At 31.6% G+C, this 24,002-nt stretch overlaps 2 protein-coding genes across 3 annotated transcripts; one reads left to right on the plus strand and one right to left on the minus strand.

Moving 5' to 3' along the window:
* Window positions 1-238: 238 nt before the first annotated feature.
* On the plus strand, window positions 239-4,692 carry LOC136983304 (glycerophosphocholine cholinephosphodiesterase ENPP6-like). Its single transcript, XM_067280001.1, has 8 exons — window positions 239-382; window positions 546-854; window positions 947-1,306; window positions 1,390-1,499; window positions 3,679-3,840; window positions 3,908-4,051; window positions 4,111-4,249; window positions 4,318-4,692. The coding sequence occupies exons 2-8, from the start codon at window positions 587-589 to the stop codon at window positions 4,464-4,466; spliced, it is 1,332 nt and encodes a 443-aa protein (XP_067136102.1). The 5' UTR covers window positions 239-382; window positions 546-586; the 3' UTR covers window positions 4,467-4,692.
* A 4,830-nt stretch (window positions 4,693-9,522) lies between these two features.
* On the minus strand, window positions 9,523-12,917 carry LOC136983305 (E3 SUMO-protein ligase ZBED1-like). 2 transcript variants are annotated; one of them, XM_067280002.1, is made up of 2 exons: window positions 12,791-12,917; window positions 9,523-11,793 (listed from the first exon to the last, which is right to left on the minus strand). In XM_067280002.1, the coding sequence occupies exon 2, from the start codon at window positions 11,555-11,557 to the stop codon at window positions 9,629-9,631; it is 1,929 nt and encodes a 642-aa protein (XP_067136103.1). In that variant the 5' UTR covers window positions 11,558-11,793; window positions 12,791-12,917; the 3' UTR covers window positions 9,523-9,628. The 2 variants fall into 2 exon arrangements, 1 of the variants encoding a protein (XP_067136103.1); XR_010882016.1 differs by lacking the exon at window positions 12,791-12,917 and adding an exon at window positions 12,336-12,420 and having other exon boundaries at window positions 11,767-11,793.
* Window positions 12,918-24,002: the final 11,085 nt, after the last annotated feature.

The raw sequence follows: 24,002 nt of genomic DNA on the forward strand, positions 1-24,002 counted from the left end.
AAATGTCTCTATTTTAACTAAGTGGAAAGAACAAGACGAACACATGTTAGATACAATAGCAGAGCAGTCAAGTAAAACAAGGGTGAAGTTAAGGTCAATGGCATCGCTACTAGAGCAGTTTGCGCACGAGCCACGTGACTGTCTGTACAATACGCATTAAGTAAACAGTAATCATTCTGTGAAAAGAACACTTGGATTTAGATCGGTAAAATTTTTTTCAATGTATTTTTTTGTCAATCAATACAATCTTCCGGTACTTAGTGACAGAACTCGCTTTTCATTCTCAACGAGCGCATGTCTGACATTCGTTTAAAGTGATTCACTTGCATTTGATGCGTCAACCACAATCTTGAATTAAGTTTCATCTAATTACGCTCATCCTGTAAGTATTATTTAAAAGCTAATCCGTTAAATGAATAGAAGTTTTCTCAAAATGATTATTTACAATTTAAAAATATTTAGAACTAACTTCTTGATTATAATTCATGTTAATAGTATTCGGGACAATGTTTTTTAAAAATATTTTATGATTATTTTTATTCTAGATTTTATAAAATGATCAAATGGATTGAACTGGATTAATATCATGAATTCCAGCAGCAAATTATTTAAATTGTTTATACCGAGCGCGATATATCTTGTTTGCTATCACGCATTTTGTTACGGTCGAAATGTGGAAAGTGATAAGGATCAATGTTTGTTGATTATCTTGTTAGACGGAATTCGATGGGATTACGTCAACGAAGAAAACTTGAAAGGATTCACCAGATTATCTCGAAATGGCGTCAAAGCGGAATATGTCAGACCTGTTTTTCCTTCAAATTCCTATCCGAATTGGTATTCTATCGCAACAGGTATGCTTATGTTTTATTCATACGACGAATTACATTAAAATTTTTACGATAAAACTAAAAAATCAATGTTTACAAGCTTATTGTCATTTCAGGGCTTTACGCTGAAAGTCACGGAATCGTGGATAATTTTATTTTCGACGAGAAATATAACGATTACTTTTTAATGGCCCCCGATAAAGGTGTGTTTAAAGAACATTGGTGGAATGATGCAGAACCGATATGGATCACAGCAGAGAAAAACTCCATTAAAACACACATGTATAATTGGGTAGGATGCGAAGTTCCTATTCAGGGTTTAACAGCAAGCTATTGTAAGAATTTCAGATCTCTTTTCAGCTGGTGGGCACGTGTCAACAGAGATACAAAAGCAGCAATATTTCGTATTTTGGATCATTTTCATTCTAATACTTCCAGACTGGGTTTTGTATATTATGAACCAATAGATGCTCTTGGTTAATATACTTTTTATAATTATAAAAATATAGAATGTGATATCATTTTTCAAGTATCTATAATATTTTTAAAAATTCTCTAGGTCATCAGTTTGGTCCGAATTCTGCATTGACGCGAAATTTTTTAAGAAATATCGATTCAATTCTATACGACATGCAAGAAGAGATCGAAAAAAGAAATTTAGGAAATAGAGTAAGAGATTTATAATTAATATTTTCATTATTTTTCGATAAATTTAGGTTTATATTTATTGGATTTAAAGTAGCATATTCAATTTAGGCATATAGACTTAGGCGATCATGAAGATTAATTGAAATCTAGTATCCTTGAAGTTAACGAGACTTTAACACTTCGTTATTGTCTTCCTTAATTACATTTCTAGAAAGGATATTAAATTTCCCATATATCATGATTTTATTTTTCATTACTTACAACCGCTCATTCCTATGTTCCTTTAAAATATATTAGATAAAAAATAATATCACTTCTAAGGAAAATCTTGAAAATTTTGTGATATTTTTTCTTTAGCACTATCATGAAGACTGTTATGTCTTATTCCCATTGTTTCCTGCAACTAATATTTTCATAATAAACTATAGCATGACCATATTTTAAAGCACATTATTAATATATATATATATATATATATATAATTACTGGTTATATATTTTTTATTTATAGTAATTATAGCTTAATAAATTTTTTAAAATTACATGAATTTCTGTAATAGCACTGACTTGTTAAATTACCAAAATTTGCATTTCATAAAATTATATTCACTTAATTTATAGTAACGTTTATTTAATTAATATTAAAATACAAAAAAATACTCTTACATCTAGCATATAAAATAATTAGTCGAAAAAAGAAAATTTATGTTTATTTACGAAGATTATTTCCCTTCTTGCGCAATAGTAATTGACAATTTATCTCGAACACTTCACAACTATTTATCAGTAGTTGTGAAGTGTTCGAGATAAATTGAAAGTGATTGACTTTGCGTGGATGATTTTATTCAAAAATATTTCTTGAATAGAAAATAATATAATATTAATTTTTAAAAAGGTATTAATTATTTATCGCAGATTTAAAATAAATTTTTACTTTTATGAGCTATGCAATTAAAATGGCCGAAATTCATAAATGTCACACGATTACGTTCATTTTTACAGTATAATCACTTTTATTATGTACATAAGAAACATTTTATTACTGGGTTTAATCTAAATTAATTTAGATTAAACCTAACGATTCCAGCTAAAGATGGGATTATTCGAATGCAAAACTTGAAAATTATTCGGTTCAATAAAGTTCCCGATAACGTGTGCTAGGTATCCAAATACTGAATGTTTTCGGTCATTCTTGAGCTCATATGACAGTTAACATCGGAATGTCCGACCAGTTTTTTAATGCTCTGCGGTACAGAGCATTAAAAAAAGTAAAAATAAAAATAAGTGCCTTCGAAATGAGGAACTTTTACTTATTTGTCCACAATTGGAATCGTAATTTTCCTATTTATTCAAGTTAAAATACGTTTTTCGTACCGAAGCCCTCTTTCGTTTCCGCGTTAAATAGGTTTCCAGTCTACAGTAAAATTTAACATAGAAAATCGTGCCGTTCTGGAATTTCCGTTTAGGCAAGTTTCCTTTTTTATTCGGGTTCCATTTTTGACAAATTTTACCGTAATGATTTTCGAAATCTTTATTTTTATTCCTTTTTTAAATTATTAAATTTAAGGTTTTTTAATTTAAGATGTTTATTTTATTGATTTCTGTAATCATTGCTTTGATATTACCGTTTATATTTCCTCCTTAACTCTAATTTGATAAATTTTCATCTATATCCAGCTGTTAGCTTATAGATTATAAAGTTTTCTCCAAAGAGGACGTAAAAAACATTCGTTCTTAATGAACATAGAATAAAGTCTCGAGTATTTGAACTTAGTAAATAGTATACATAATACAATAGTACACATGACCACGTCCCTTAAAAAGTTATTCTGCATGTGTATGCATACTATTTTGTTTATTTCCACTAATTCTCTATATTATTATCTGAGAAAATTGTCGATTTATTTGACTTATATTATTTAACACTGTTTTTTTAAAATAATGTTTTAAAAATAATTTATACTAGGTGATACAAAAGTCCTTCGAAATGACAGTCGTTTGTAAATAAACGCCGATTAATAATAAATATATGCATAGATAAGCAAAAACAAAAAACTAAATTAAAGGGAAAGAATCCAGTTCGCTATTATATAAAAAAAATTAAGAAAATTATAATTCTTGACCCCACAAATGCCTGCTATGTCAAAGGACTTCTGGATCACCCAATAAAAATGCCTCGTAAAAATATATATTACATTTAGGTGAATGTTGTTATTGTTTCGGATCACGGGATGACTACCAAAACCATATTCCGTACCAGAACCATTAGTTTGGATGACGTTCTCTCTCCTAAAGATATCAAAGTTATGCTAAATGTACATTACAATTCCATGATATGGCCCGTTGAAGGCAAAGAAGAAAAAGTCAGTGAAATTTTTACATTGTAAACGTTTCAAAACGTCGCATTCAAAATTCATTATCTTTTTTTAGGTTTACCAGAGTTTAAAGAACGCCAAAAAAACGGGATTGCATGTTTATAAAAAAGAGGAATTATCAGATCATTATCATTATAGAAATCACAGACTTATCGCACCAATAATCCTCTTTGCAGACAAAAGCTATAATATTTTACCGGTAATTTTATTTAATATTTATATATACATATTGACTTAATAATAACTATTCTTCTTTAGTTACGTAGTTCTTCGAAAGTGAAACCATATTATCCTCTTGCATCTATTTTAACATATTTACAACCGGGACTTCACGGTTTGGATCCGTTTTCTGAAGGAAGTGAAGACATGAGGACTATATTTTTCGCGTCGGGTCCAAGTAAGAATTTATTCTTAAGCAAATTTTCGTTGAAATGCTTTAAAATTTATAGCAAAAATTCTTTACAGGTTTCAAAAAAAATTACGTATCTCCTCCTTTAGAAATGGTAGATCATTACAACGTTTTCTGTCACGTCCTTGGCATAACACCGCTTCCCAATAATGGTTCTTATGATCGAGTCAAAGAATTTTTAATTCCCAAAACTGTTCATACATAATCTTGAAAATGTTCATTACGAGGAAATAATTTATACAACTATTTTTCTACAGTATCTATTTACTTATAGCACACAAATAAATTTCTGTATATAATTCTCACATTTTCAACATGTTATTTTTTTAAATTAAAGTAGTCAAGTAATTGTAAATTTGTAACTTTTTGGATAATTTTTATATACTTTATGTCACGAATTATATTAAACAGTATAGTTCACATCTCTCAAATTTTCTACTGCCTTCATTTGTTGTGCAAAATATAATCTATTATTTATTTAATGCAGACGAGCAGCGATAGTAAAGCACGCGTAGACAGTGAAGCATTACTTCAAATATGGCTTCCAAAGAATGGATGATGCAAAATTAAAAAAACAAAAAAGTCAGTTCTGAGTGTATTTTAAGGAACATTGTCTATATTTTCAAACTGTGCGCGTAATAATACGAATGTATATGTACTGTATGTATACGTACAGATGAAATACTCTATTTATGAATCGCTATTATTTTCTCTCTAAAACCTTTTAAGCAGCACGTTACTATAATTTTGTTGCCATATTCGAGGAAGAAAGTACGATTATTATGTTACTGCTAATATGTCTGCATGTCTGATGAAACAATTGGTTTCGTTTTTCATCTTTTACAACGGCTGTATTAAGGATATAAACAGTTGTTTATGTTATTTTTTATGCAGGTAAGCAGGAATATTGACCGTAGCGGAGCAGATTCGTAGCTAGAGACCAGGGGTGACAGCCACACCTGTCTATTGTTTCAAATTACGAAATTGTCTGATTTATATTTTTAGATAAATAATGCAATTTCTAATGTTTAAATTTCAAATACTTTTGTACCGTTTTTGAAGTCTAAGTATGTTATTTAATAGTATTAGATTTTTAAAAATTTTCAGGGGATGGATCCCGGACCATCTTTTCCTCCCAAGTAAGACCATCCCTCAATTTGTTAGAGTCACCTCTATTACAGTTGGTTTAGTTACGCCCCGTAGCACAGTCTGTTTTTGCTTTAAACAGTGATGGGAAAATTCAAATGCAAGAATCGAGAACTATTCAGTCCTGAAAACTTATGGTAGGTATTCTAATTAGAGATGGGCGAATACTATCTACGAGTATCCTGTTAATAAAAAAAAAACAATTCGAGCGCGATACCTACAGACGTGCTGTCTGTACGTATCGCGCCATCAATCGTCATCAATGCTAGAGAGTACGATTCTACAAGTTATGGTAAAATATCTACACAACACAGAATATTCTTACGGAGATTGTACACTCATATTAATATTGTCTATTGCATCTCTCTGAACTTTCCGAGAGTACAGCAACAACCAAATGGAATCGACTGCTGTGTATATGGAATCGCTTTTGCTGTCTCCTTAGTATTTGGTATCAAAACCAGATACAATTGGCTATGATCATGGATAAACGCGTTCCCATTTGTTAAAAATATTTAATTCCTCTAAATTACAGCATTTTCCGCAAATAGGTTACCATTTAAAAGTGTTGTTCGAAAAAATAAAATCCTTGCCACTTCCTCTGAGTAATAATTTGAAATATATTTAAAAAATTACTTTCAAATTTATCTTTCCATTTATTTCTCCACTTTGAAGAATCCATATACGACGTTTTTTTGTCTTACAGCCTCCCACAGATACATTAGTTCACTCACCTACAATGAATCCCTCTTTATAAAGAACCCAAAATGAAAAAAACAGTAATATCTCCAAAAACATACCTGTAAACCTTACAGATACAAGTATGCCTAGATCAATCGTTTTCATATTATTACCGTTTTATCTTAATTGTACTGAAATGTGTTTCGTGTACATCTAACTTTACCTGTAAGGTATACGGGTATGTTTTTGGGGGGTAATAAATACTAAGAATTAGATACTCGACTGTTTATAATAATAGTTATTTAATTAACTTATTACAGAAAATATGTAAAACTTTAAATAACATTTAATTTTAGTTTTTAAAGTGCAACATATTCGCGTTAAGTAACATTTAACTTTATTACAATTATATTTAAAATTTTTATAGAAAAGTTTTGCATATTCTCGTTAAATAATCAATGAAATAATTCTAATTGATTTATTTTAATAAGAGCATTTCTATCTACAAATTAGTTATTAATTTTAAAAATTTGTAATAATCGCTAATACTGAAAACAAAGAATTTAACAAAACAATTATATTTTTGAAATAATATTTATAATAGAAAAATTTTTAACCAAAAGTTTATTACAATAAAGCAACTTTTTTATTTTATAAAAAAAGCGAACAAATATACATGATAAACAAACAAAATTAAGAAATAAATGAAATTAAAGAAAAAATCAATTTGATCATATTTCTTCCTTTTTTTTATATCTTTAATTACAGTGTATCAGGATGTTGTTAACTTATTATATCATAATAGCTTTCAGGCAGAACAATAGATATTTTAACAAGCTTAATTGGAATTTTTTTCCATTTAGGTGAGTTAACAAAACAAGGAATGCAATAAAAAATGTTTAGAAACACTTAATTTTCAATAATGATACCATTAAATAAAAATATCACATATTCCCTAATTTTTCCTTTGAGAATATAAATTTCCTCGTTAATACCCCTTTCCTATTTTTCCTAGTTGGCTGAAACGTTCGAATTTTGGGCCAAAAAAAAAAACAAAAAACAATCTGGCAACATGTCTTAGGCATGTACGGTTTAATTTGCCACAAGACAAGAAGCAGACTGGATCTCGAATGTGTTCGAATGCTTGTTTTCGTATAAAATATCTGCAGTGGGTGAAAACGACAACAATTATTGATTAATTTATTGTAGTTAAGAGTTATATTCTACGACTTTGAGTTTAATAGTACTAAAAAGAAGGTACCGTAACGCAAAGTACAAATTAAAAGCTTGAAGTTTCATTTCTTAGAATTTAATAAGCTGTTTTTAATTTCATTTATTTATTTTTTTTATTAATACCGAATATAGAAATAAATAAAACAAGTTAAATGATAAATATTAAATAAAATTAATAAGTTATATAAGGTAATTAAGTGCACTAAATATTCGAGATCTTATTAATATTCGAATTCGCCCATTTCTAATTCTAATACTTCTCGAATGCGATCCTTGTGGGTTCACATTAAACCGAGAATTAGAGCCTTGAAATTTAATTCGCATTAATCTCGACAATGCGGGATCGAATACGTAACCAAACTATTTTATGAATGAATGTGAATTCTCAAGGAGTTTTAATATTCTAACGAGCAATTATTTATTGCGACATCGCCACAATGCCGGGCTGCAATCTTTATTCATATTTTTAATTTATTTAATTTAAAATATTTATTTGTTCTCCATCTCAAATTAGTAGTGTCTTGTCCCTGTACATCATACTTTTCCTGATAAAAACAGAGTTATGCCGGCTATCTATGTAATATTCAGGAAAAAATTTTTGAATTGAAATCATATGACATCCAAATCTCGACCGGAAGTTCCTATAATGTTAATCGGGGCTCCTGCCCCTAAACTTTCAATATCTGGTCTTGATATTCGTTTAACACTGTTTTCGATATTAAGGAAGAACAGACAAACAAACGGACGGATGGACGAGTGGGAATTTATAGGTTCAATCTTTTTCAAATTACAGCCCAATAATTCAAAAGTAAAAAATAAAAAATGAAAAAATCTAACTATTTTTCAGCGCATCGACATTTTTGTATATACGGCATCAGTTCTATTGCTATAACATTCCAAAACCATACTATATATTCATCGCAATTGTTCACCTAAGACGGAATCAATTTAATATTTCATTTATTCAATGATCTAGTAGTCATTTATTCAATTTTTAGTGTAGCATATTAGATATATGCTACACTAAAAATTTAAAGAAATCAAAAAGAATGCTTATGACTATCGAAAAATCTTGCATATAAGAAGGTAGCTAAGAAGTGGCTAAAATATATTTAATATAATTAAATATCTGCAAGCATAAAATTTTTTATGCCGTTAAACGTCAACTTCATTTGGTATGCAAATCCATTTGTTTACGCCCTCTATCGGTGAGATATTACTATACTCTATTGATTTTTCTTTGACTACACAAAATGCGTTTTCTCTTGAGGTGCGACCGTTGAGGAGACAACTCGTCATAGGCGTGGTTTGCAGAAATAAACCAATGAAAATACCCTAGTTTCTGTAACAATGTAAATATCCTCCCGAGTCGTCCAGCGCTTTAGAATATCTTAATCACCAAACACTGAGATACCTGTATCGATCTCGGTATCTCTCTCTTAGCATGCGAGAGATCATTTATAATTATTTTTTAAATTTTGTAACGCTCTGCAGTTTTTTCAGAAGAATTTACAGGTGAGCGAGAAGTCAGGTGTATTATGATGTTCGTTTTCTTGTTAATAATCATCGAGAATGGAAAAGAAATTCGGTTAGTGTTACCTATGGTTCCAAAATGGCGGCTCGTCTCTGATTCCAGCAAATGGAAGAAAGGAAACAGAGAAGAAAGGGGGGACGCACGTTCTAATCCTAACCTAACCTATTCTAATAAATTACCTATAATTATTACCAAACAAAATTATTAGAATAGGTTAGGTTAGGTTAGGTTAGAACGTCGCGTCCCCACTGTTTCCTTTTTCTATTTGCTGGAATCAGAGACGAGCCGCCATTTTGGAACCATAGGTAACATTAACCAGAAATTCTAAATATCCTGTTATGTATATACAGCACCTTCTCTCTCGCTCTGCGTCGTATTCATGAGCACTTCTTATATTCAGTTCAATCGACTATAGCTATGCAGTTTTAATGTATTAATTAAATAAATGACTACTTATTTCTCTGTTGTATAAAATTGCATCCCTTTTTACATCACATCAAACTTTATTGTAATATACAACATAAATTTTCGATAAAAAAAACATATAATTAAACAAAGTATCAACAAATTTCGAAATCTAAACGAAAATATAAATTCAAATATTCATTCATAAATTTTGAATTTTAATCTATAGTTGTTTTAATAACATTTACAGTGAAACATATTTAGTTAAAACTTTAAAATGTGTATATGATCTAATATTAAGTTTGTAGAACCACGTTATATTTTACTTGAAGTTTAACTTCTGATCCGATTTTTGAATCAATTACTATTTAACAAATTAAGTTCAGGTTACTGTTTAAGAATATGATAGGATCTAAATTTTTTGGTGATAGCCGCTTTCTTCGGAGATCAGTCAGTTGTTTTGCTTTTGAAAAAACTCTTTCTGGAGGCACTGATGTTCCTGGTAAACATAAATATTTTATGGCAAGTTGATATAATTCTGGAAATATTTGCTTATGCTTTTTCCAAAACTCCAGCGGGTTTTTAGATCTCTGTAAATACGGCATTTCTAGATATTGCCTTATCATCAGGATTCCTATGGAGGTAGGATTGCAATTAGATTTTACCTGTGCCACTTTATCATCAAAATATTCCCAAACAGCGTTAGTATTTGTAGAAAAGGATCTTGTGGAAGTGCTCCGTTCTTGATTTTTAACAATTTGAACGTCACTTTCACGCAATAGATCAGACATTTCTTCATTGATCCATGTTTGAGCTTCATCACTATTTTTTGGAATGCCAAAACCAATCTTTTTATATCGTGGATCTAAAAATGTAGACTTAGCAACTATTTTGTTTGTTTCGAGGGATCCGAAACGTCGGCTGATGATGATTGTCAGTTCATTTTTTAATTTCTCTCCCACTGGAGTTTCTGCTTTAATATTTTTAAATAAATGTTGTAGACCTCTAAACAAAGGTACAATGGAAGACATTGTGGGATACATTTCACCAGATAAAAGTGTAGTGAGATGTTGCAAAGGTTTCATTATAGAAACAGTGTCTTTAAGGATGTTCCATTCTTTCTCATTTAGGAAGTCACGTGCTTTCGGAAGACCTGTGATGGCAATTGAAAGAGCATCTTTTATTTCCAGAAGTCTTTCGATCATTATCAATGATGAATTCCAACAGGTAGGCACATCTTGTTTAACTTTTAAAATTGGGGAACCCATTTGAACTTGCACTTTTTTAAGTTTCTCAATAAATAGCACGCTATGTTTAAAATATCCCACTAGCCCTCTACATTTTTTAATAACAATATTTAATTCAGTAATTAAGTTAATTGCTTTATTAATACTCTGATTAAGGGTGTGGACTACACAAGGATGTTGATGTTTTTTTAAATAGTCTATTATTGCACTTTTTATATTGGCTTCGTCGTCTGAGACTACAGTCACAACTTTATCGAATACATCCCATTCTTTCAATATTGTTGATAAAACGCTACCAATATTTTCAGCTGTACGGGTGTTTATAAGTTTTCTAGTGCACAACACGCGAGCATGCATTTCATCATCATGAATAAAGTGAGCAGTCACAGTTAAGTAAGTTTGGTTACTGTCAGAGGTCCATATGTCAGTCGTAACTCCTAAATTTTTCACTTGACTTAAAATATATTTTAGATTGTTAACAGATTCTAAATATAAGTTGGGCAACATGTGGTTTGAGAGGGCTTTTTGATTAGGTAGTATATATAAAGGATTCAGTTTGTTTACGAATTCTCTGAAACCTCCATCATCAATAATTGAAAGTGGTTGGTAATCAGATGTTATCATTTTAATTAATTTATTATCGATTTCTTTTCTATTCACTTCAGATAGTTTAGTTTGTGAACCATACAGCCTTAAATGGAAGCCACGTTGAGAAGGAAATAGGACAGAGTCTGCTTTCCTTTTAGGTTTTTTCTTCTTACTCGAAAGAGATGGACTAAAATCACCAGGGATACTTGATACACTAACAATAGATGGAAGAGATGATGAAGATAAAGCTGAATTAGTCGCAGAAGCTAATATACTTGAAACCGTAGATTGATCTTGTAATTGCAATTGCAAAGGATGCATTCTCTTTAAATGTTTCTTAAGATTGCTAGTATTTCCAAAATATTTAATTTCTTTTTTACATAAAGAACACGTTGTAGTTTTTTTTAATTCATTCTTTTTAAAAATTTTCCAAACCACAGACTTTTTTGAACCTGGCTTCATCCTTGATATTCAATACAAAAATTCAGTTTTATCATCTGCAAATTATCATATACCAAGCAAAATATCTCTCACTGCTCCTAATTAAACCGACAATGTTATAGATTAGAATTTTCTCTTTTCACCATATTTAGTTTTTATTACTTGAGGTTACTTTTTTAGAATGATGTTTTATTAATCTGATTGAATACTTGTATATTAGAAGATACTTACGGACTTTATCCGGGATGTAGTAAAAACTGAAAAACACAAAATAATATATTTTATAATATTCTTCATAAACTGGTATTCAATACTTCATTATATCACACTTAAAATTTTCTAATAATTTTTCTTTCTAGCAAAATTATTTATTAATGAAATGTTTTCGGGCTATCTAAGAATATATCTCCAAGATAAAAACGAAAAGTGAATACAGAATGGAATACATAGAATTTGAATGGAACTTGCTCTATATTTAAATTAATTCAAATTCTATTATATTCATTTTTCGGTTTAATCTTGAAAATGGATGATTAGAGAGCCGAAAACGTTCGATTAGTAAACAATTAGTAGAGGTTTGAGTGGTTTAATGAAAAAATATATATATTCTATTTAATCGTTTAATATTTTTTTCTTCAGATTATTTTTAACCTAAAAAAATATATTGATACAAAAATTACTAATTAAATTTTACTTGACCAACGAGTGTAGTACTCATTATTTTGATCATTTGCGTCTCGTAACTAGTTCAAAAAACCATAAAATTAAAATACATTCTGAGAGTACAAAACAAACTTACCTAGGAGTTTCGTCGAACAATTGAACGAAATTTAGTACAAGGGAAATCCAAAAATGTCAATCAATTTCTTCTCGAATTAGACTGTCTGGAATACTCCTTACCAGTACAAAGCAACCGGGCAACATTATGTAAGAATCGTTGTTTGTTCTCGAAAACTCGGTTCTCGGAAACTCACGCAAACTCGTTTGATTCTGCCCGAGGCTAATTTTAATATTCTACTTAATCGTTAACTGAAATCTATGTAATTACACGTGTAAATCAACGATTAAGCCGCCATCTCGTGTTAAGTTTAATCATTAGAAATAAATTAATTTATTCTAAAATATTCTAATTTAATACGAGTAGGCGGCGTAACCGCCTATTCCTATCCAAATTATTTAATATCGTAATAATTAATTCGCCGTATTATAGCTGGATAAGATTCCGGTTTTATTGTTTGAGTGTAATAAACTTACCGGATAATTGACTTTATTAACAGATACTATCACGAAATTAACTTTGTTCTCGATTCTTGCATTCGAATACTCCGATCGTTAGTTATTAACTACTCCGTAATCGTACAAAGCAAATTGACAACACACTGTAAAGATCGCTGCTTGTTCTCGAGAACTCGGTTCTCGGGAAACTAATCGATTCTGCCTAACTTTAGGTTTAAATATGGCGTCAAAACAATGCCAGGTGGTGAAAATAATAAAGTGAGGATAGCGTTGCGAAACCCTATTGTAGAAGGAATTAATAATGGAATAAAAACGTACGCTACACTGTTGCGCCTCTACAGATGCGAACGTCTTTATTTTTATAATAAAATATTTAAAGTACTTTGTAGAAGGGAAGTTACTAGGAAAAATGGCACTACCTAGCCTTCTCGTATCACCAACCGACTGCCTCGAAATGGCAGTAGTCAGGGCCGGATTTACATAAGGGCATTTGGGGCCTGTGCCCAGGGCCCCCACAAAACTAAAAAAAATTATGTTTAAACATAATTTTTTTTCTATTACCGCGACAGCCTAGTGTGGCCTAATCATGAGGGCAACAGGCAGAGAAAACCAAACCCGAGAAAAAGTCTATGAAACATCGGAAAATTTCGGGAAAAAATTTCACATAGGTATTTTTCAGTTAAATTAAAATAATTAGTTTTACACAATAAAATATATGTGTTTACAATAACCTTATTTTAAAATGAAATTTACAACTTCCTAGTTGAAATCTAATTGAAAGTACAGTATTTTGTGTAAATTTTCTAAATCATCAAATTTGCCTACTCTTAAAGGGGGGATCCCCACCGAATTTGTGCCCAGGGCCCCTGGATTGGTAAATCCGGCCCTGGCAGTAGTGTGTACTTTAACCACAGTGCCATTTCTACTTATATAAAAATTAATAATAATAAAATAAACTTCAAAGGATTTTCGTTTTACAACAAGTCATAAGCACACAAAACCAGCTCCAGCTCTACATTTTTTTTTTTTTTTTTTTTTTTTCAAGGTTCAGGTGTTAATATCTTCAGCTATTCTATAGAAAGTTTGGGCTTTTCACTTTACAAACATTTAATGAATTTTGTGAATCTAACTAAAAAGTCTCAAACAAGTTACATTGTACTTCTGACATTTCGACTAGAAATATATTCATGATATACCTTGTTCATTTTTTCAGAATTAAACAACAAAGAAAAATGGAGGATAATCATAGATTTAATATGTTTTAGACAGTATTACTGTTTATCGTTTTTCACGGAAGAAAACACCACATTAGAAAGCAACTTTATTTTGCAAAATACATCGCTGGTGAATACTCTTAGTAGCTATAAGTTAATTGCTTATTGGAATTTCTCTTTTCCGATTTCCTCAAAATTTAAATGTTGAAAAATGGTTGAGTCTTCTTTTACAACTACCAAGTTATATTGGAATGATCAGATATGTTAATCTGTCACAAATAAACCACTATCAACATAATGAACATGTCAAAAAGATTTAATCTCAGAAAAGAAAACTTTAGAGACAAAATAATTTTTCTTCTTTTGTGAAGGTAAAACAATATTTAAATATTTGTTGCTAGCTTTTTTCAGTTTGTAATTTGGATTGTGATGAACATGGATTTAAATTACAAAACAAAACTTTTAATTTCTTTCCTAGGGTAGAACTGGAACTGAAGAGATCTATAAAATAACTAAAAAGTCATATAAACCTATTATTTTTGTATAGTAAAATGTTCATTTCAATTAACAATTAATTATATGCAGTTATAATCAGACTTTCTGACAAATTTCATTATTGTATATGTATTCTTAAAGTTAATATCAAATATAGTTCATATCTTCTGTATAGTTTGTTATTATAAATTATAAAAAGGAATTTCTCAAAAAATAAAATCAATTAATTTTAGAAATATATTTTTGCTTTCTTGGCATATTTGATTTCATTAGGTTTTTTATTTACTCTTATATAAAGCATTGAAATTAAAAAGCAATAATTACAGAACAACAGAAGGCATATATGTAAACATATGATACACAATATATACTTTATATACCAATATTAGTATAATACAGATAAGCTGTTTTTTTAATTTTTAGCTGTTGTCAGTGTTCCTTGAATTATGACCCTACTAACTAAAGTTATTTACAATAGGATTCTAGGCTTTTCACTTAATACAAAATTGAGGATGTCTGCATTCCTGAAAAATATTTTAAGGCTACATTTTAAAAGGAGTTATGTATATAATATTTTGTGATTCAATACCTGTTATATATGTATATAGTGTTGACTTATATCTCAGAAAATAACATATGATTAGAATTCTACAAAATGAACTGAGCTGAGTCACAGCCTAAGCTTTTGACAGTCAGCTCAACTCTTGGTTGGAATCCAGAATTGCAACTCAACTCTGATCCATATTCAGAGTTTTTGTAATTCAAGGTAGTCTCTGTCCCATCCACTTCAAATTATCAATGCTGCACTGTTCAGTATATGTTTTGTTAGAAATGAATGTTATTTGTATCATTTTAAAATAGATGCAGATGCTGGAACCTGATGCAGAGCCCAGGAGTTTGAAAATGTTTGTTTGTCGATATTTATGCATTATCACACTGTAAAAAGTTCTGTGTACATAGCATTTTAAAATATTATCCCTATTACTTTTAAAAAGTCTTTTAATTTAAAACTGTTTAGTTCATTGAGCATTAAGCAATTGAAGAGTTTAGATAAAAACAGTTCAATTGCTTAATGCTCAATTAGTTTTTATTTGATAATAGTTTACTTATCTCATTTTAACAACAGATAAATGAAAACATTATCTGACAAACTGTATATCTGTTATTATTAGAGATGCAATTTAATTTCAAAAATGGACTTTGCTCCAACACACACAAGCTCAGCTCTGCTCAGTTGTCAGCTCCAGTCCAAGTTCACAGCTAGCCTGTGAAGACCTCGGCTCAGCATTTCCAAATAGCTTAGCAGAAGTGAGGTGAGCCAAGCTTTGCTGAACTCTACATATGGTAATAAAAAAATGTTTTATTTTGGATTGTATGCAGTTTCTCAATCTGTATCCTACCATTAAGATATGCTCATTCTAAAAACTTGGATATAAATGTCCATCATATCAGATTATAACAAAATTTAAATTTGCTACATACAGATTATTATGTATATGTTATTGTTTGATACAACTGAGAATAATGCTAAAATTACATATTGTTATATGAGATAAAAGACTATTTATGTTGTTTACATAAAATTTACATAAAGCAATAGAAACAGATTGTAAATAAATTAACAAAATAAAATGGTTTAAATAATGATTAAGTCATGCCAAACTGCTACACAAAGTACCAATGAATAGCATGAAAATCGTTTAGCAGTATGGAAAATTATGTTTAATCAATGCAGATGCTTTTAGTCATTTTAAATCATTATCTTCAAATAACAAAATAAATCAAATACAACCAAAGTAGAACATATATGATGATGGGGCATAGAACGAAATACAAATTCAAAAAATATAGAAAAAACATGTTAAAGTATTTTGTGCACCTTTAATGAAAACATTTGCATTGATTAAACAATTTCCCTAGCTGCTAAAAAGTTTTCATTGTTTATTGCTTTCAAATAATATACTCCTATCTGAAACAATTGCATATAAAAATTAATTGTTTTGCTGCAGCTGAGCTTAAAAATCACCTGGAGCAGAGCTGGGGCAAAGCCGGCTACAAGACTACTATGCATAAAGTAGGATCCATAGAATATAGGACATTTGATGTAAAAAAATGATATTGGATTATAGAATAATATTGTTTCTTGTTAAAAGTTTAATGTATCTAATTTAATTGCCTTTATGTCGTTATATCTTACTTTATTCTATTATTGTCAACTGGGACTTATTGTATTATTAGGACTATTACATTGGTGTACTGGTTATTTGCAAAGTAGGAGTTCTTAATCGAAAAAACAAAAAATTTTTATTTTTTACCTGTTTTCCCTGCACACATAATACACATGATATTCATGTTTTGGACCAATAGGTTCCTCTTCAGCAGGTTTACCACAACTATGTTAGATCTTTTGTAGCTGATTACATCAAAATATGCAACAAACATATTTAGAAGAATCACCATGTTTACATTGCTTAAATAAATATTTCTGTATTAAAAATTTCAAAAAGGTTTAAAATTTTAAATTACAAAACCATTCACAAAAAATTAGAACTAACTTACATAACCATCTTCTTTTCTTGAACTGATGTAAAAATGGTGATTCTTCTCTTCTAAATATGTTTGGTGCATATTTTGATATAATTAGCTAATAAAGATCTAACAATGTTGTGGTAAACCTGCTGAAGAGGGACCTATTGGTCTGAATCACAAACATCATGTATATTATGTGTACAGGGAAAACAACAGGTGAAAAATAAAGATTTTTTGTTTTTTCTGATTAAGAACTCCTACTTTGCAAATAACCAGTACACCAGTTTAATGTATCTAGTTTAATAATCTAAAAGTTAGAATAGCTAATTTTGTAATTAAATGAGTATTAATAAACTGAAAATTTATTACACTTTTTCACAGCTTTTGAAATTTTAGAGTTTTTAGACTTGACCTGTTGGCAACACTGACTAATTCTAGTAGATAAAGGCATACTCATGTTAATTAGTGTTGTTTTAATTTAATTTTAAAAAACACACAATAATTTTTACTTTCTCCATTATAAAGTTAAAGAGGTAAGCAAGTGTTAACATAACACTGTTACCCCCATAACCAGAAAATGCTTTTAAATAAAATACCTCTGCAAGTAATGGTTTTAAAAGATTAGTGTTACAGCTCTATAGTGAGGACAAGAATTAGTTAGTATTTATTCTGTAAGATGATAATGAAGGTAATTTTCTAAATTATTCCAATGGTTACAGGTATGACATCAATCAGGTTAAAGAGTATGAGAGTTTCAGAGTTTAATGTAATTTTATAGATTTTGTTTTTGATAGAGTTTAAATTGTTTTAGATTCGGTTGACAATGCCATTGAACAGCAAAAGAAATAGTAGCATGTTATCATGCCAAACTGAAGCAGGGCCCTGAGAGATATCAAAAACACTTAGAGAAAGAAAGACTTTGGGGCAAGAAATGTAGATGTGAGTTGAAGAAACTGATAACTGTAAATACTGCTGCTTCCAGGAAAAAGTTACAGAAAATGCAAGACAGGCTCTATACCATTTGCAAAAAAGCAAACACTAACACTGTAACCTACAAAATGAAGAAGAAAATATTGTGTATAAGATAACACAGTCTTTCAGAATGGCATTGGTAAGAACAAGAAAAGCACTAACTCATAGCCCTAGAAAATGCAAGACAGTATTACATCATCTGACCAAAGACATTACCAATCCTTTATCAAAATTTCCACCAAAATCACATACCTGAGGTCTGCCCATATCTACTGAAAATATTGCTCAAGAATTTTACAAAAGTGATGAAATAAGCTGGCAAACACCTGGCAGAAAGGGCATTGTGATATGGGAAAGTCTGGTCAAGCCAAAGAAATTGAACAGAAAAAATCATGCTTATGATTATTGATGAAGCATTTGAAAGTGTCAAATCTCTGCATCCAGATGTACAAATAGAGCACTCTAGTCTTTTTAAACTTTGACCAGCTAATGTAAAACCTTCTTCTGATATGCCTCATAAATTGTTGTGTTTGTCATTACTGCACAAACAGTTAAAGCAGCCATTACAGCTGCATTTGTAGTATGTGAAAAGTTCGCCAGAAAAAAACAGGCAACTGTGCAAAAAACTTGTGTGTAATATGGAGAATGAAGCATGCATGATGGGAAAAATGTAAAAAGTGTAAACACAAGTCAATGATGTTAATTTATGAAGGCATAGACAATACACTCTTCTATGACTGCGTTAATTTACAACACAAACTCTTAGACACCTTTTTACACACAGCCGTTTTTTGCTACAATTCAAACATTTTCGGCATAGACAATAATGTACTTTCTACAGAAATTGAATGGAAAAAGTGGAGTGATGTAGAGGAGCATATGAAGACACTTACAGAAAGTGGATCTTTGTCAGATTTATTAAATTATTTAAACAAACAATTACAATCATTTCTAGTGCATTTTTTGTGAAAAATATGCATCAAAAATATTTTCAAGCTTCCAAAGATTCAGTTCTACAGAAAGAAGCTATTTTGCAAGTAGATTTTGCAGAAAATTCCTCTGTAAAGGCACAGGATTCCAGATGCTGCACTGGACATATGAACAAATAAGTATTTTTACAGGAGTTGCACCCATGCAACTCCTGTAAAAATTGGTCTCCTAAAAATGTGCACTCCTTTGTAATAATCAGTAATAATTTTATCTCGGAAAATATTCTTCTTAAACACATCATAAAGCTTACTGAATTCCAGCCCAACATCAAGTATGTGAAAATCTTCTCAGACGGCTGCGCAGCTCAATTTAAAAATAAGTACACATTAACAAATTTGACTTTAAATGCAAGAGGCCTTTGGTATTAATGGAGAATGATCATTTTTTGCATCTTCACATGAAAAAGGTGCTGTGGATGGAGTAAGTGGTATTGTTAAGAGAACAGTGTGGAATGCTGTGCAATACAGGAAAACATGCAGTGATAAATGCAAAAGAATTTGCTGAATGTACCAGCAAAAAGATAAAAAATATCAGCATAATTTTCTCCCCAAAAAATAAAACTGAAATGTGCAGGTCCATGTTAGATAAAAGATGGGGGCCACTGAAGACGAGACAACATAGGCATAGTTTGCATTACTTTAAGCCAGTTTCTCACCATGTTTTAGCTGTGAAGTCAGTTGCAGCATTGAGTCATATGCAAATCACCACAACTATGACTTCTGGAAAAAAAACAGCACATGACTCTCAAATAAAATGTACTTGTAATATGGTAAATTTCTTTTGCAAACTACTGTTCTGGAACAAAGTTAAATTGCTGATGATAACGTGTAATTTTTATACACATCACACCCGTAACCATTACATACTAATAGTAATAGATCATAAGATTTCCTCATTACTGACAGATTGTTGTGGGTGTTCTAAAAGGCAAGGACCTAAAGTAAATGCAAAAATATAATCTTGATTTTCAAGTGAAAAGATTCACAGAAATCAGGGAATGATCTTGGTAAATAAAAAAATTGATGTCTTTTTGTATCACACCCGTAACTGTGGATTTACCCCTTATGGTAAAAGTTACTTTTCCAATTCGTATATGTATACACAAACTGATCAGTGTAGTTTTTAAGGATAATCACTATAATATATTTTCAAATTCCTTAATATATAAGTAATATAATAAGTATTCCGGAGTCATTCGGCCTACAGAGAATGAGGGCCATGATTTTTTTTGTATCATGTCATGCAGGGTTGGTGAGGTGTACCTTACTTACATACCTTATGGCTTCTATTATTGTTTAGTTGAGACACTGAACAATAATAGAAGCCTTTGTAAAAAGTGCTGGCAGAATTACAATTTAATAAAAAGTAAAAATACATTATAGATGGATACTAGTCCAATCTTCATTGCTTGCCATGTCCAATCACCAGAAACGACTATTTCCATTGCAGAGACAACCTTTCTTCAGAGGCTATGCCTCTGCACAAATATGTAAAACAATTTAAAATGTCCGCAGGTGACAGTCCCAACACAATTAAAAATATATTTCTTTGTAAAAAAGGGCTGGCACCTGCAGACATTTTAAACTGTTTTACACATTTGTGCAGATGCATAGCCTCTAAAGAAAGGTTGCCTCTGCAATGGAAATAGTTGTTCTTGGTGATTGAACATGGCAAGCAGTGAAGATTGGACTAATATCCATCTGTAATGTATATTTACTTTTTATTAAATAATAGAAGTCATTTCAAATATCTAATTGGGGACTTTAACACCAAAGTGGGTAAAAGAAACAACCAGGAACAAGTAGTGGGGACCTATGGATTTGGTGAAAAGAACGAAAAAGGAGAAAGACTGGTGCAATTCTTCAAGAAGAACCTCAACAGAAAATGGACATGGAAAGCACTAAATGCAGTGACTAAGAATGAAATTGACTACATTCTTACCAACAAGACTCACACAGTTAAAGATGTCAGCATTCTTAAAAATTTCCAAACAGGAAGTGACCATCAACTAGTCAGATCAACAATTGTCTTAGATTTAAAACTAGAAAGACTTAAGTTAGTCAGAAAACCAAGAATATTAAGAATCGATGTCCATAACCTAATGAAAAAATCAGATCAGTACCAAAGGACACTAGACAAAAGACTACATGACCAAGCCGATAGCACTCAGCAAATGAAAATCATTCTCAACTGTGCTAAGATGATAGGAAGACTGCAGCAAAAAATGACCACAAGAAACTGTCTGTCAAAACAAGATCTGTTAACATGCAGATGGGAAGCGAAAGCAGTACTAATACAGAGAATAAAATACAAAGAATTATGTAAGACAATAAGGAAACAGATAACAGAAGGTATTAGGAAATACAATGAACAACTGATTGAGAATGCAATTGAAAATAAGAAAAAGTTATAAAAGGAAAAAAAGAGCACTAATTGTGGGGAAGAAACAAATAATTGCACTGGTAAACAAAAACACCAGGTCCACAAACAAACAAAATAATTCAACAAGTAACAAAGTTTTACAGTGAATTATACAAAGCCCCAGAGATGCATGGAGAAGCAGTTAACAATGGAGAAAACATCCCAGAAGTTCTAACAGAAGAAATAGATCAGCACTCAAAACTATGAAAAATGGTAAGGCAGCTGGTAATGATAGAATAACAGCTGAAATGTTGAGATATGTTGGCAAAAAGACATGGAAAATCTTAGTGAATATATACACAGAATGCCTAAGGCCAGAATGCCTAAACACATACCAGATACAGATCATTAGAACAGTACAAATATAATACTCATCCATAATAAACGCAGCAAAAAGGACATTAAAAATTATAGACCCATAAGCTTACTCCCAATTATATACAAAATATTTACGAAGATTATCAACAACAGATTAAAAAACATATTAGATGCTGCACAACCACGGGAACAGGCTGGCTTTAGAAGTGGTTTCAGTACAATAAAACATATACAAACACCAAGAGAATTAAGTCATACCAATAAATATCAAATACCATTGGCAATGGCCTTCATTGACTTTGAAAAGGCTTTTGACTCCATATATCCCAGAGCATTAATAGAAGCTTTAACCAACCAAGGCATTGACAAACCATAGATAGAAACTATAGCCAATATATACAAAGAAGCAAAAGCTAAAGTGAAAATATATGACGACACTCCAGAATTTCCCACAACCAAAGGCATTTGACAAAGGAGACTCAATATCACCCAAGCTCTTCACGGCAACCCTAGAAAATGTATTCCGTAAAATAGACTGGAAGAACAAAGGTATATCTATAGATGGAAAGCACCTAACCATCTAAGATTTGCTGACGATATCATCCTGATAACTAAAGATCTTGCAGAACTACAGAAGTAGTCAGCAATTTAAACAAAGTTAGCAATGAAATTGGCCTTAAAATGAACTTGGTGAAAACGAAAGTTGTGTATAATGAACTGGTAGACAATCAAGACATAACAATAAATGACATCACACTAGAAACAGTAGTTGAATACATATACCTGGAACAAGTAATACCCAAATCTGGCTCACTACTTCCAGAAATCAACAGAAAAATCAAACTAGTAGGGTCTATATTCAGACGAAATTCTGAAATCTTCAGGTCTAAAATGCCAATCCACCTGAAGAAAAGAGCATTCAATCAATGCATACTGATATGAGACTTAGACACTAAAGAAAGAAATAATAGCAAAACTCCAAGTTGTCCAAAGGTTAAGGTGACCAGATTTTAACATTGGTAAAGTGAGATAAAATTCATGGGGAGGGGAGGGGGAGGGGTTGTCTTGTTAAAAAAATTGTTCTAGAGCAACAAAATTTTATCATAACTTGAAATGGTAGAATAAACTGAAGCTGATTATGATGATAAGTATTATACGCTGGACGACAAAAAAAATAATGCACCATGAAGGACTTGTTGGATTTGAATAAAAGTTAGTATGTTGCATCATCATAGCTAGATATGTAAATGATTAGCTTTTGGGTTCAGGTTCTTGTGTTGTATCACCACCAGAGGGTAGAAAAGTGCTTCCTCTGTCTGGTATAAAGGTGCACACTGTGATGACTTGTGCATATGTCCTGTGCTTGTGTTGATGGTTGTGACTTCGTTGAGTGATAGACATGCCTCTACGACACATTCAACGGCCTTACACTCAGTTAAGTGAGTTTGAGAGAGGTCACATCGTTGGATTGAGAGGAGGAGGATTGTCATACCGCCAGATTGGCCGCCATCTGAACTGTTCTGATGGAACTGTTAGGATGTGTTATGAGCAGTGGGTACGTAGAGGTACGCATGAATGGCAAACAGGCTCCGGACGCTATCGACAGACCACCAGGCGGGAGGATCGTCTCATTGTATGTCAAGCACGGACAGCGCCTACAGCTTCGTCATCTACCATTCATGCGGCAGTAGCACCTGCGTTATGGAACCATGTATCCAGCCGCACCATTTCCAGGCACTTAGTAGAAGGCAGATTGGTCTCCTAATGCCCAGTATGTGTTCTACCATTAACAGCCACCCATCAACACCTCCGTCTGCAGTGGTGTCTTGCATGACAATCATGGACAGCTACCGACCCGCAGCGTATTGTCTTCAGCGACGAATCCCGCTTTTGTTTGGGGGCTCACGATGGCCATGTGAGGGTATGGTGACCCGCTGGTCAAGGTGTCAACCCAGCCTATACTGTGGAGCGGCACACGGGCCCAACCCCCAGTGTTATGGTGTGGGGAGCCGCAACATATGACAGTAGGACACCTCTAGTTGTCATGCGTACTACCCTCACAGCCCAACGATATGTGCAATACATCCTCTGGCCACATGTGTTGCCCCTCACAGCAGGGCTTCCGACAGGCATATTCCAGCAGGATAATGCCCGGCTACACACTGCAGCGGTCTCCTAAGCATGCCTACATAACATTGCATACTTCCTTGGCCTGCACGGTCTCCAGATTTATCGTTAATCAAACATGTATGGGACTACCTGGGACGCCAGCTGCGACAGCCGCAGGATCT

Source organism: Centruroides vittatus, unplaced genomic scaffold, assembly GCF_030686945.1.
Source record: "Centruroides vittatus isolate TY-2023 unplaced genomic scaffold, ASM3068694v2 contig_880, whole genome shotgun sequence".
NCBI lineage: Eukaryota > Metazoa > Arthropoda > Arachnida > Scorpiones > Buthidae > Centruroides > Centruroides vittatus.